General features: G+C 41.4%; 1 protein-coding gene across 1 annotated transcript in view; it reads right to left on the reverse strand.

The window, feature by feature from the left end:
- Positions 1-9,420, reverse strand: part of LOC101872303 (vasoactive intestinal polypeptide receptor) — a 78,984-nt gene extending 69,564 nt beyond the window's left edge. Inside the window, exons 1-2 of the mRNA XM_005150011.3 lie at positions 9,287-9,420; positions 2,225-2,321 (exon numbers count right to left, since the gene is read on the reverse strand). Coding sequence (XP_005150068.1) covers positions 2,225-2,291 — 67 coding nt within the window. The 5' untranslated portion in view covers positions 2,292-2,321; positions 9,287-9,420. The remainder of the gene's footprint in view (positions 1-2,224; positions 2,322-9,286) is intronic.
- Positions 9,421-15,609: the final 6,189 nt, after the last annotated feature.

Raw genomic sequence — 15,609 nt, forward strand, 5'->3', positions numbered from 1 at the left:
CGATTTCACCCATGCATATACACACAGTGTAAGGAATGTGTGCTTGACGACAAAACAGCATTAAGACAGATGTTATTGTTTATCAGTGGAAATCTACCAGCTTACCCTGAGCCAGTGATCAATCTCATCACTCCCATCAGATGTTCTCACTAAGTGACTAATCTATCTGACACATTAAACTACATCTGTGAATAAGCCTCTCTGATCAATACAATTGATAATGGCTTCCAAACAGGGGTTTATTTCCAGACTGTACCAAAACGGTGCATTTCCTTATTTCCACTCATTTAATTAGAAAGGAAAACAAATAATTTGTTAAACCTTAAGTGATTTTCTATTTGCTGAAAGGATGTGGAATGTGTAGAAGGCAGCTACCTACCTGGCCATAAATCAAGGTATTACATTACAAATGGCAGGGAATCTCAACTGCTTTCCATTCTCCTTCCCGAGGGGGACTGAACTGTATTAAAATTACATTCTTCTTGTGAGATGGCATATTTTCTTTTCAGCAACACTCAGATTAACTGTCATCACCTTCACACAATTGCGCATCATCAACTTAGATTTCTCCCCAACAAACTTCCCTTTCACCCCTAACCGTCAAAATGCAAAGCTTTATTTTGCAGCTATGCTCAGCTGCATTTATGGAGTTATGGAGCCCCACACTAGAAAAACATCTTTTCCCACATACTTTTACTCATACGCTGTATCTTGAACACTCCAAGGGAGAAACACATCTTCAGGCACTCTGAAGTTACCAGCCCACATCATTTTCAAACCAGACTTCTCCATAATATGATTCTCCAATAGTCACCCATATGAGAGCCAACACTTTAGAGATGCTGGTTTCCTTCTGTTGATTGCAATGGCAGCCATGAGTGTCTAGGTAAGAGTCAGGTATTGAGCTCTTAAACACCTGCTGACATTTTGGAGCAAATGGATGCCAGCTGCTTTCCACACAGTCTGCATTGTAAAATTTAGCTGGACACATGCTGTGCCAACATCAGTTCCACACTCATGTCATCAGCAACCATTTCTACCCAGGACATGCAGACACACACAAAGGACATCTGGCTAACTTGGGAATAGCAAGTACTGTCCCCATGGACAAAAACCACTTTATAGTGCTCACAACTGCAATTTCTGAATCCATCCCATTTAAACGACTATGGATAGCGACTGGTGGAAATTGAGAATTACCCTAGCCCAGTATTTCAGCATTCCATTACAAAAAACAAACTCCAAAGGATTTTCATATATTTGCTAGCATTTGGGCATTAAAGGCTTGCAACATAACTGTGGTTTTACATCAGAATAGGGAAAAATACTTTCAGTGGTTTAATTCAGCAAAAAAAAAGGAAAAAAAAAAAGAAAGCTGTTGTGCATTAAACTTTCCAATGAGAAAAATAATTTTGAAAAGCAAAAAAAAACTATTAACACTTTAAGCATTTATTCTATTTTCAATGTATGATATTTAATTGAATTTCTTTAAATATCCACAAAACCAAAATGAAACATTTAGAAAGTTTTTAACTACCCTGACTTCTTCCCTTACTGGATTCCCAGAGAACATTTCTTTAAGCAGCTCCATCTAATTGTACAGGGACACTTGAAATAGTTTCTGAATCAAAGAAAATCATGTATTAGTAGATAAAAGCAGGGGCCAAAAGTCCTCCTTGCAGTCAGTGAAGATCCTCCAGGGATCAGCTTGAGCAGATACCAGCTGCCTGGCCCAATTTCATTGATACTTTGCAGCCTTGGAGCATACCCTTCCTCCTCTGTCTTGCTACCAGGACAGAAACAATTTTGGCATGGGAATCAGAGGGCAGTTCAAGGGAAGGAGAAGGTGGCCATAACTTCCCTTGAAGCAAGCCAAAGCCTATGACAACACTGGGCTTTCACTCTCCGGGGAAAAGTTCATTAAGGCACTTCCAGTTCAGAGAGATAGATGACTGACTATGATGAAGTGCACTGAGACACCTCAGCTAGGCATATCAAGCAGGAAGCAGCGAGTGAATACCAGCAAGCTATTCAAATTGTTAGTTGATTGAACTGTTCTTCGGAAGTACTTACTTATCTTCCTCCTAACACAAGAGCTCAGCATCAGCTGGAATGACTGCCCAGCTCCAGCAGGAGAAGGGGTGAGAAGTGGCATGGCTAGGGCAAATGTGAGGCTGGGCGATGCTGGCTTGCAGGCCAGGGAGAGAAGAGAGAATCCCCATACCTGAAGTCTGGTTATCCCCAATAAGCTCTGCCAAGCACTGGCTGCGCTCCTCTTCAATCTCCTGCATGATGCTGCACTCTGGACGTGTGCTGGACACCTGCAGAAAGGGCAGAGAGGAAGAGAGTGAACAAAACCCAACTGTCTTCAGATATGCATTCCTGGGGATTCACAGCCATCTGAGCTCTCCTAGGCCACTGCACAATGGGGATAAACATCCAACCTTATTTTATGTTTGCTTGAGAGAAGGGAGCATAACCCAGAGCCTGCTGAAAAACAGCATTTCCCTCCAAGCCTTCCTTTAAAAAATCAAAACAACCTATTTTTCTCTGATGATCATGAGCAATTTTGCTTCTCTATGCTCCAGGAACCCTGACTGACTAACCTAACACCAACAGCTATCTGGGGCAGGAAATGGCAGTTTTAATATTCATGTCAAGAGCAGTGGGATCAATGCTTACATGGTTTATTCCCTCTGTTCTCACGTGGCCTGCCTCCTGGCTCATCCTAATTCAAAGCAAAACAAAAATAACAAATCAAATAGGAACTAAATCTCAGATGCAGATTAGGAGATCAAGGAGGTAAAAAGCAGGAAATTCCCAGTAACAAGACTTTCACCCCCGAGTGGGTTCTCCTCAGTCAGACCTAATTATATGGTGTTTGCAATACAACAGTGGCTATAAATGTTCAGGTAATTAAACGTGGACTTCATACAACATATAATTCATGAACTGTCTTAATCATAAAATTCGCAAAGGAACCAGGAGTTCACACATAACACATTGTCCCCTTGTCACCAACATATGTTCAACTCAGAGGGAGCACCTTGCTTCATAGCTATGACAACTGCAAGCAAAAATTGAGGTCCCATTATCGACCATGCTGCACAAACTCCTGTATCTTTCAAAGAGACTGGAAATAGCATTCAGCAGAAAGAAACCTATTCAGAAACTCAGCTCCAAAGAAATGGTGAGAGGAGAATGATGTGAACAGAAGTCTTGGCTTGAGTTTACACCATCATTAAATGTGATATAGGAAAAAAACATGAACTGGGTGAACTTTAGGGGCATGGGATGAGCCCTTGCTTGTGAGAAGGTATTGATTTGCTCTTGCTGGATTTTGGAAAAAAAATATAGTTTCATGAGAAAGAGAAAAATAGTATTAAAAAAAAAAAAGATCTTGTCATGCCTCATTTCAAATCATGTGAGCTACTTCTCTATCCATAAATTTGCCAGACAAGTTTGTAAGACAGAAGGCCCAGAAATCCTCTGAAGGAGCAATATAACATTTTATGTAAACTGCCCTTTGGACTGAAATTATAAAATAATTTGGCGTGTTACATTTATTCTCACCATTTCTTACTAACCCAACCTGCTATTTTCCCAGTTTCAGCCCATGTTTTGTTCAGACTATAATCTCCTTCAGGCTGGGAATGGGCCTTGATTAGTAGTGTATAAACAATTAATTATGTGTTTTTCTAGTCAAATTAAAAATTTAAAAAAGAAAAGCCAAACTCAACCAACCAAACACAAGGGGTGGGGGTGAAGGGGAAGTTATCTTGGTATTCAAATGTTTCGTTTTCCCAAAAGGACACAGATCTTAGGGAATTTTATCTTGCCTAATCTGAAGTACCAGAGATTCATTTTGTTTTGATTTACAGTGCTTCTTGTCTTTTTACTTTAACCTTTAAAAAGCGTGAGGGAAGCATGAGAGATTTGCAGAAGACTTGCTGTAAAGACTGAAATGCTTTCAAAACATTCTGACTTTTTCAAAGGGAAGATTTAAGTCTCTGGACTTAAACTATTGCCAAATTCACCTCACATTTACAAAGAACTCAAGTTTTCACTTTGAAAATTAATTCATGCAGGTCCGACTTTGATCAGGGTTGGCAAAGTGCTCTGTACTTGTACAACATATTTCAAACTTTTTTTTTGCATTAAATTTTCTACTTAGCCCATTAGCAAGTACTTCACTGCTGCATCTTCCCATCACTAAAAATGCATGCCTCAATTAGTTGATTGCATATTTACCTCAACAGCCCAACATTTACTTCTAAGTGTTTTATCACCTTTCAGTAAAAAACCGAGGCTGATTCTTCATTAGTATTCTGAAAGGCAGCTTGTAATAGATTCAGGTACACTTGATTATAGATGGAATTTTTTAAATCTCATCTTTTCTTTCAAGCAGTCCAAGAGGACAGGCATCTGTGTTAGGCAAACTACTAGAGAAAGAGTGTCCAAAAGCTAAAACATCAAAATACAGATGATCATGGCTTTTGTAGTAATGGTGCTGAATTGCTGTGAGCTTTTAAACAAGGAGAATAAAACAATGGCTCCGTTGACTGAAGGAGTGTTTAGGTGCCTGATCCCCACTGATTTCAAGCAGAGCCAGACACTGAGGGGAGATTTAGTCCTGCAAATAGAGGTATTTAACCCCAGCTGAGATATCTTAAGGTATCCCTCTGGGCCAACAGCTTTGGCTCCAGGAGGCACAGGCCTGTGTAAATTGGATGTCTTTCAACCCTTAAAAAGCAACCTCATATACATTAAACTGTCTAAAACGATACTAGATAGTTACAAGCTAACAAACATTGAGTTTGCAGATGATACCAAGTTATGCAGGAGTGTTGATCTGCTGGAGGGTAGGAAGGCTGGACAGAGGGATGTGGACAGGCTGGATCGATGGGCTGTGGCCAGTGGTATGAGGTTCACCAACTCAAAGTGCTGGGTCCTGCACCTGGGCCACAACAACCCCATGCAATCCTTCAGGCCTGGGGAAGAGTGACTGGAAAGCTGCGCACTGGGATAGGATTTGAGGGTGCTGATTGATGGAGCTGAACACGAGCAGCTTGTGACCAGGCAGCCAAGGCCATCAGCATCCTAGCCTGTATCAGCAGTAGTGTATCCAGCAGGGGCAGGGAAGTGATTGCCCCCTGTACTCGACACTGGTGAGGCTGCATCTCAAGTCCTGTGCTCAGTTTTGGCCCCGCACTACAAGAGAGACACTGAGGTGCTGGAGCAGACCCAGAGGAGGGCAACAAAGCTGGTGAAGCACAAGTGTGATGCAGAACCGCTGAGGGAACTGGGGGTGTTTAGTCTGGAGAAGAGAAGGCTCAGGGGAGAACTTATTGTTTTCTACAACTGCCTGAAAGGAGGTTGTAATGAGGTGGAGGACAGTCTCTTCTCTCAATTAACAAACGAGCGGATAATAGATAAGGGCTTCAAGCTGCTCCAGGGGAGAAAAAATTCCTTCACCAGATGGATTGTAGATGTGGCACTCAGGCACATAGTTTAGTAGTGAACTTTACAGTGTTAGGTTAATGGTTGCACTCAATGACCTTTAAGGTCCTTTCCACCCTAAATGATTCTATAAACAAACAACCAAAAGAGGCATATATCTTACCTTCTCTCCCAATAGGACACATCTTCCTTCATTTTAGCTGGGTAAAAGATATATGGTTTAGTCTGAACTTCTACTGTTCATTCTAGTCCAATAGAGAGCTAGCAAGCATCAGCCCCAAAGGCTTTCATCCCACTTCACTGATTGTATTTGGAACCGTTCAAACTAAAACACCTACTATTTAGCTGAAAAAGGTTAGTGATGTGTGAATTTAATGTCTAAAGACCTCTAACAGAATCATCAAGGTCAACAAACAGACTCACATAGGAGGCCTTCTAGTTTATGGCTCATTTTCCACATTAACTAAACAAGTAAATAAATAACCCAAACAGTCACAACACCATTCCTCCTACCTCCCTAGTGATAACGCTAATAACCCTCACACATCACAGCTGTCATTGCTATGGGCTAACAAAGGCCACTGAAATAATAATAAAAAAATAATCACAGTTTTGGGCATCATTAGGAAACAGAAAACTGTGTCTTTTTTCTGTTGTCAGGTCATCAGTTCAGCTGGCATGATGCTGTGCAAAGCAACAAGTTCAGCTGCCTTAAGACCCCTGTAGTCTTGCATGCTAAGGGGGATCTTCACTGGGATGAGAGACTAATAACTCTGCTTCCTTGGTGTATTTTTCCTAGAAAAACTTCATGCATACTTTACAGAGAGTTTGGTACAAACTTTTTTTTTTCTTTCCCAGCTCTTTTTTTTCCCTCCTGTGTTGTTTTGGGGGTTTTCTGTTTGTTTTTTTTTCCTGTGGAAAAGGCAGAGATCTGGGGCTTTGGCAACTTTCCCTGTAGCAGTCACCTGGCCATGCAGACACGGGGTTGAGGGTACACTAAGTTCACATTTCCCACCCAAAAAGTGTAGATAAAAGAAAAACATGACCAGCTTTGGTTAGCCCACATGAACATCAGCTAGAGTGAACAGTATTGCAGTTTCCTGGGCATATCCACTGTGGGTGAAGGTGAAATTCAGTAAATCCACCTTCACTAAACCCTCCTGGCATGCCCAAGATGCCATGTATAAACTATGATGGGTTTGTCAGGGGTTGTTTTTCCTGTATACACTCTGAAGCCCTGAGCAGAAAGATGAAGTGAATGTTTTTCTGGATGTGACTTCCTGCAGCTCTGAATTCTACAGCAACTCTCAAGTGGAATTATCCCTAAAGTCTTTATTAATGAGAGTTTTCCTTCCCTCTGGATCCCAGCGATTGTTAGAGGATTACCGTACAGTCTGCTACCGCAAATAAAGCCATTATGTACACTCCTTAATTAAGTACAATTCAAAGGATTGTTACACACTGAAGGAGCCACAGAAATGTTTAGTCTTGTCTATGCCACTAGCAGAGCCAGGCTAATCATAGGCCAACTCCTTCGCTCACTTGGCAACACCCCAAAGACAGGTGGGATTCACAGAGAAACCACATCTGTGAGTAGGTAGGAATATAGGCCCACAAGAAATACCATAGTACTTCCCCTTCTCCTGAGTCCAGTCTGCTCCTGGACTGACCTGAAACTCACCATATGGAGATTCCAGCAGAGATGGCAACTAGGGTGACCACTGTTATAACAGGATTTGGAGTCAAACAAGGAAGGAATAGAATTTAAAAGCCTATAGATGATGAAATCACAGTCCTCACACACTTCTGATCAGCTTTCAGCAGTGACATATGGGAACACTTCTTGTTACCTGAATGAAAATTTCTTGTACCATTACTACCTTCCCTTACCTTCTGTAACTAACTTGACTTCAGTCACTGCTGTAAGTAGAGATGGAGTTTCTTGTTTGTCTACATTTTTCAAGTTGACAGCAAAGGAAATTAAAGGTTTCAGAAGCAGGTCTTATGTCAAGATTCCACAACATAACCTGAAGGAGCTTCTTCTGGCTAGTTTCCAGAAGAGTTCACCATTAGTTTCAGTCCAGGGCTTTCATTTATGCTCATTGTTTGTAGGAACACAGGACCAAAAGAACTTCTTTTGCAACAATCTTGACTTCGATTTCTTTCATAACATTATTCTGCTGTCTTAAAACTATATTTTCAGTTTCCTTTTCATTTCTTCCTTTTGAACATCCTCAGAAAAATGCAGTTTTATTCCTAAAAACACCCTGAGTGAGCCAAAAAAATACTATGAACAAGTACAAGAATAAGCAAAGAGAGTGAACCGAAGGAAGACCCTGGCACAGAAGTTATACTGATAGATAACAATTTCCAACAATAACATTGTCTAACTTAAAAGCTGCACAAACTCTGGTGGTCTTGAGGGGAAAAAAAATCCACAATGTATTTATGGAGTATTATAATTATTTGCTCTTCTAAAGGACCTTTGTCTACTAACTCAAATCAATGTTACAAATATGTCACAACGGCATGGGGAAGTAAATGCTAGATACCCGTAATATAGACATAAACTGGGAGATAAGACCAAGTTCAAAACATACCAAACACACTGTGTGGCCTTTGTAAGATCAATAAAGGAGTTGCAAAAACAACTTTCTTTTTTAAGCAGAGAAAAGCTATATTCTGCTACAATCTCTACTCACATTGTCAGTACATGAGTACTCTCATGTAAGGGACCCTCAGAGCACGGGTGGCAACATGTGTCCCTACAAAACTTTTCCACATAAAAGAGGTCCAGGCAAATACCCAAGTATCCTGACTCTCACTCTGCTGTTCAAACTACTCCATTTTATGCTTCTGCCAAATGTAATCATGCCAATAACAGACCTATCATTTGATGAGAAAAGCAGATGTTTTTTTCCAGCTCGTCTAAGCAGGCCCTGTTAAACAAAGACAACTCAGCCAAATGAATCCAACAGCTTGAAGGCACTGAGACTTCATTTAGTCTGATTGTCCCCCTTCTGTGTGAGGGGTTGGAAGATCAAGGAAACTGCAAAGTGTTTTGCAAAGTGTTTGGAGAACCAGAAGAGAAGGGAAGCTGAGCAGCTGTGTTAACTCCTTAGTGACAAGCTTATTTATGCCTCTCTTACAGAGCAGAGATGAATTGTGGTCTAAAGAAAGAAGTAGCACTTCTATTGCAAAAATATAGAGACACTGCAACACTGACATTAGTGGTGATTAGATCTACATTTCAGAGTAAAGAACAAAGAGTTATAGTATCTTTCTTATGACTGAGAAATAAGAAAGGAACTGTAGCAACTGCCCCAAGAGTACACGGGGACAGCAAAGGAAGGGACAAAATGGACTCCACTACCTGACTATCGTACAAATCAGTGAGCAGCAAAGGAACTTGCGGCTTTCCCTGAACTACAGGTAACTGGTTGCTTTTCATTTCCTTTTGCCTTTGGATCTAAGGAGCAGATCCTGGTTGAGGAAAATTCCTGTTCCTTTTCTTAAAGATTGTTCAGAAACTTAGCTACTAAACTGATCAAACCTTCGCAGGAAATACACCTCCAAAGTGTCTGCTCAGCCAATTACAGAAACAGCAGAAATATAAAGGAAATGAGAACCCAGAACTGATTGACCCCCAGGACTCAGAAACATGTTTTGGGGATCTATGGGCAACAAGCACGTACATATAACATAAACACCCACATTTGTCTACTTTGTATTGATCATCCTTCCTCACCTGAAGAAAGAAGCAGGCACATTTAGGGCATAAATCACTTCAAACTAAAGGGTCTAAAATAGGTTAGAGGAAACTTACCCTTCATGGCTTCATCCAGGGAGCCTTAGACAAGTGGCTGAGGGGTGGATGTCTAGACTGCAAATATCTACAGTTAAATGAGATAAAACCCACAAACATAGGCTCATATCTAAACTGAATGTTTCCCCTCCTGAGAGCCCCATCCTTCCCCAGGGTGCACCATGAGCAGATGTGAGATGGTACTTGGCAGGATTCCTGTTGAGTGGAAGACTAGGAAGTGCTCTAATTGGTTTACAGGCTGTTCTGTTTTCAAGACACATCAACACTGAAATGCTGCTGTTCAAAGAAGGCATTTGGCTTCAGGAGAATATGCAGGTAACCTGTTAATACTGTACTTAATTGCTGCTCACCCAGCACTGAGTCACCTCCTGAGTAGCCACTTCCTGACTGCTGTGCACAGAAGAAATGGTCCCTAATTCAATTGAATTGCAGGCTCAGAAGGGACTAGAAAGCCTTGAGTGGATGTCTCAGAAAAACCTGTGAGTTGCTTGTGCTCACTCCTGTCTTCTCTGCCCTTGGGCAGATCCTAACTCCTGATGAAGTTTCCACCCATCCAGCAACGACTCTTGAATGGAGCAACCACAGAGGACCTTCAAACAGTCCTGCCTGCTCACCTATGCATCTCCAGTTAACCTCAACTGTGGGACCAGAGTCTTGCTTTTCTCCTGAAACCAACCCAAAATGTCACTATCCACCAGGTCCACCTGCCACAACTTTGAAGATTTGGAGTGAATTCAGATCTGTTCAGATGGACCCAGAAAATTGTAAGGCTTTGAGTCAAGGGGTTCCCTAATACAGAGCAATAAAAACTGGCAGTTTGAGGAATGTCCTAGCATTTAAGTGGTCATTTCAGCATGGAGATTGTGACAAAACGAGAGTTTTTTGAAAGAGCTGAAAGAGTGATGTCCCTGTGGTTTCTCCCCTGCCCTTCACATTCCCAATCACCCCCCAGACCTCTCGCACTGCCTGGGAGATGTATACATGTCATGTACACAAAACCTTCAGCAAACAGTATCCCACAAGCCTCCTATGAAGCTGGCTATTGGATGTTATTTATAACCAGGGATCTGGATAAAGAAAGCTGGATGTTCTCTAGTTCTCAGAAATATTGCAGTCGTTTGGTTTGAGGAACAGTTTTGGTTAGCAACATGGGCAGCTCCTTTTCACTTTCAGGGGAACTGAAAGTTCTGTGAGTGTGTAGAAATCCAGTGTTAATCCAGTGTCACTGCATCACCAGTAAAGCAAGGGCCTGAGTGACTGACACCAGGCTTGCCCACCACTCATGCTGAAACCATCACAGCTACGATAAGCTCCAACTTCACCTAGAGCTTTGGGGCAGTATGGAGAGGATGCATTTCTAGTGCACAGGATTTTCATTGCAAACTCAGACTTGTTTCAGTTTGTTTTGGTTTTGCATGCACTCAGGAAAGCACTGTGGAGAAGACCTGTGAAGACTATCACTTCAATATCTTTTATTAAACCAACATTCAGACCAATTCCAGCATGATTTTACTACTCATATATCACTTCCCATCCTGAAAAACTGGCCCTAACAGGGCTTGTTTGTGCCACTGTTCAAAGCTTTCTATTGAAATCCAGGTACATGCCTGGAACAATCTGTAAGTGCATCTCATTTCAAAGAGTTCATCTCAAAAAGCCAGATTACCCACAAAAGATAGTAAAAAAAAATATAAAGACATTGGCAAAAAATGAATTTTATTCGGAGATCAGGAAGAAATGAATCTTCCCTCTTTCAAATGAAGCAGAAGTGATTCAGTCAACAAGGACGTTGTTATGGGTTTATAAAGCATTCTTCATAAAGCATCAGAGCTCTCTATAGAAAGGACTTCAAATCTCACTTTAGGAATATTGGATATAAGGAAAAAAGTAGATGAGATAATTAGGAAGATAAAAACCTAGATGGGAGATTAGGAGTGATCATAACACCTAGGCAGAATGTCTGATGGCTCTGGAAAGAAAACCATGTTTAGAGCACTGCAAGGAGCAGCAAAACTCTGAGCACGGCTAGAAGTCTAGGCTTTGCTGTCAAGACCATATCAGCTAAGGAGAACAAGTCTTTCAGCAATAAGAATAAAAAGAGAACAGCAGGGAAAAGAGTGAGTTCATTATGCAAAGTGCTGAAATTCAAGACAAAACTAATACTCCCCAAAAAAGGAGAAATCACATGCAGACCCACCCCCCACTTCTGTTCTTCCTTAAAGAATTGGAAGTAAAAATATAATTTTACTAATACAAAAAGCAATAGTTACACATGGTGAAAGTGATTTAGCTTGAATAACTGAGAACAACAACAGGGCTGATCCGTGAACGCAAATGAGGGTATGGAAACTGCTGTGCATGAGGGCCTCTCAAAAGAGAACAACATGCTCAGGTTGGATGGTGGGAGTGGTACCATCTGGCTGAAAGTCAACAATATAATGCTTTTTTATATGTAGGAAGGAGGGGGAAAATAAAAATTTCAGACAGCTATCAGCAAGTTAATCTGAGCACAAAAGCATGCATTTTTAACACCACTTGAAGGAAAGAGCAATTGAAAGCATGGCAGCAAATGGAGATTTGGATACAAAATGTGATTTATCAAAAGTAAATCATGGCAATGTAACTGACAGCTTTTTTTGATAAGGTTTCTGGGTGGTTTTGGTGTTTTTTTTTGGTTTTTGTTTTTTTTTTGAGAGAGGAAAACCAGTGGCTCTAATGTTTCCTGACTTCAGTAAATAGTCTGCTGGCATGCCAAAAGGAATCACAGAAACACAGAATCCCAAGGGTTGGAAGGGTCCTCAAAAGACCATCTAGCCCAACCCCCCTGCAAGAGCAGAGTACATCACAAAGGAACTTGTCCAGGCGGGCCTTGAATATCTCCAACGTAGGAGACTCCACAAGCCCCCAGGGCAACCTGTTCCAGTGCTCTGTCACTCTTACAGTAAAGAAGTTCTTCCTGATGTTAACATGGAACCTCCTATGCTCCAGTTTACACCCATTGCCCCTTGTCCTATCACTGGATATCACTGAAAAAAGCCTAGCTCCATCATCCTGACACCCACCCTTTACATATTTGTAAACACTGATGAGGTCACCCCTCAGTCTCCTCTTCTCCAAGCTAAAGAGACCCAGCTCCCTCAGCCTCGACTCATAAGGGAGGTGTTCCACTCCCTTCATCATCTTTGTGGCTCTGCGCTGGACTCTTTCAAGCAATTCCCTGTCCTTCCTGAACTGAGGGGCCCAGAACTGGATGCAGTATTCCAGATGCAGCCTCACCAAGGCAGAGTAGAGGGGGAGGATGGTCATAATAATAAATACAGGGACGAATATAACAACTGGAAGGAAACAAAGGCTGTGGCTAATGTGACAACTGATGGCTGGGATGAAGGCAGAAATACAGAGCCATAGGGAAGTCTGCAGTGGTATTAGTTAAGGATCCATTGGCTTTATTGAAGACGGAATGAAATGAAGTGATAAGGGAATAGGAAGAAGAAGCAACCGACAAAAAGGTCTGTGAGAATCTGAAACCTCAACTGGAAATGGCAGAGCAGAAGGATGTATTAGCTGACTGAGCCTGAGGGATGCTCTACCACAAAAAACAAAGCTACCCAGTTAAAATATTACAGGCAACATACTCTTCTCCACATGGTCTGTCCAGAAAACACCTCGTGGGGCATTTTCTGAAAATTCCCAAAGGCAGCAATGCTTCTTGGTGGCCTCAGTGGGCAGGGTGGTGCAGAATCCATAACATCTATGCACACATGCCTGGAAAGGGCCAATGCAGATATACCTACAGCTAGAGATGGGGGAAACGACCCTTAAAAAGGGACAGAGGGAAATAAATTATAAGGATATGATAATGACAATGTCTATGGATTAATTAGGATTAATCAGCCATTTACAGCCACCTTCTTCATGCCTTAGTACCCTGAAATTTCACATCTACAGCCTGGTCTTTCCTGGCTCCTCTTCAGCATCCCTTGATGCTGTATGCTTGGTCAGATCAAATCAAGAGAGCAGTAATACCAGACAGCTGCCACAGAAACTGCAGTCCTGCAAGCTAACTGTAATAAGGCTGGAAAGGCGTGGGGGGGGGGGGGGGGGGGGGGGGTGGAAGAAAAGGAAGGGGAGGGAAAGCGGGGGAAAAACAGCAACTAAACCCAACTTAGGTTCTGAGGAAGAAAGTATGAAACCAAGGTAAAAACCATTTTGCTGACTCTCCAAAACTCCTTCAAGTATGCAAACTGAATTAGCTGAGAGACAGACAGCAGCACACAGAACAGCTAGAGTATCAGTGACAGGAACATCTACTTTCACAGCATTCATCCTCATAAGGGTGAAAGGAGGAAGAAAAAGAAAACTGTTGCTAATAAATCAGCCCTATCTGTTGTTTATTCATCCTTTGTCTTGTGTGTCTTTCAAACATTGAATATAATATGGGATAACAGAAGAGGAGGCTTTCACATATCCTTTTGATTTCTCTGGGATTTCAATTACCTTAGAGACCTTATGAAGTGCAGTGATTTCAGAGTGACACTCCTGTGCATTCATAAACATGGATGTGCACAAAGCCAGTAACAGAAGTGGTTATTTTTGCTAACATAGCCTACAAATCTCAGTGATTCTCTCTGTGTTATTGAGCAATGACTTCTGGTTTTGACAAAATGAGTTTGAGACAGTCAGATGCTCTGGCAAGCTGAATGCAAGAGCCCAGAAAAAGTTCAGTCCTTTATTAGTGACACTGGTATCATGCATGTCCGCTAATAATGTAATCATGGCCTGCTTAGCTAATTCTCTTCACCTGTAAGCTGGTGGAACTTTATCCAACATAATAGCAAAGTAACATAGCTGTGAGTTACCCCTTATAATTATTGTTTTAACAACCTGGTCAGTAGTAAATTTGGCCAAATTAATATCCCAGTATTGCTCAGTGCAAGGATTTAGCAGAGGCATCCTGGTGGCTACAGGAGATCAGGAAGCATCTAGTGCTACTTAATCATAGAATTACAGAAAGGTTGGCTGGAAGGGATCTCTGGAGCACATCAGTCCTGCCTTCAGCTTGAACTTGGACTAGCACCAACACTACTCTTGCTCAGACAGAATTTCTCTAGCCAAGTCTTAAAAACCTCCAAGCATGAGATTGCATAACCTTTCTGGGTGACTGTTTCATTGCTGCACAATCCTTGCAGTGTGGAAATCTGTACTATTTGAAAGTGCTCTTCAAGTACCTTTTGAATACAACCTTGGGGACAACATAACAAGCTCGAAAGCCATACCACCACCTCTTACACAGCAGTAGGTCATCTACATAGTTAGGGGTCCACTTTTTCCACTTTTAAAACATAATCTCCAAGTAATTTGTACTGGAAATCAGTAGCTTTTTTTGCGAGGCAAGTTGTAAAACACAAACTTCAGTCCAGGCATCTGACTCCATCTGAGACAGTGACAGCTCCTCACATCATGTGCTTCCTATCCAGCTGCCTGGGCCCTTTTAGGTCATTTGTGATCCACTATATTCCTTCACCTCTTGTTTGCAACAACTTCATGTTAGTGATAACTCACTGGGTACTTCAGCAGCAACCAGTATAAGACCTTCACTTGCCATCCTCACCCAACACCACTCACTGTCTTGTTAGGGTATAATTCAGGATGCAACTGGAAATAAAGATGTCACTTGCTAAGCCATCCATATGTACAATGGATGACTAACAATGATTACAGACAAGTGTATCCATCCCAGGAGGATATACCTCACCACTTCAAGAAGCTCTGGATGTATGCAGAGTTAAATATACAAGCAGATTTAAAATCCCATTAAAAGCACCTCTGGAATAGCTCAAGCTGCCACCAAAGTTTCTAGACACAAAATGCCATAGCGGAAATAATCACAAAACCCAAGTCCTCATAAAGCAATTAAGGTGCATGATTAAATAATAAAAATAAAAACAATTAAAAAATACATCTTCCCTTCAAAGTTTTATCTTGAGCAAACTCTTCTTAGCCACATTACAAAATCCTGGAAGTCACAGGTTTCTGCAGAAGGCATCCTAAAAATAAGACATCCACTAACAATTCAAGCATGGACACACAACAAATGTATTCCAAGAATTTTCTAAAAACATTAACTGACACAAGCCCAGCCAAGTTTTTAAGCTTGCTATCCAAGTCACATGAATGAGAATATATTCTATAAACACATATATATCTCTACAAACAGTGATAAGAAACACGAGATCCCCATTTGCATGTATTCCACTTACTGAAAGCTAAGTTTAACATAAGGCATGTTTCTTTTTCTTCTCTGGTATTATTAATTGTACTAA

Source organism: Melopsittacus undulatus, chromosome 1 (genome assembly GCF_012275295.1).
Source record: "Melopsittacus undulatus isolate bMelUnd1 chromosome 1, bMelUnd1.mat.Z, whole genome shotgun sequence".
Classification (NCBI taxonomy): Eukaryota; Metazoa; Chordata; class Aves; order Psittaciformes; family Psittaculidae; genus Melopsittacus; species Melopsittacus undulatus.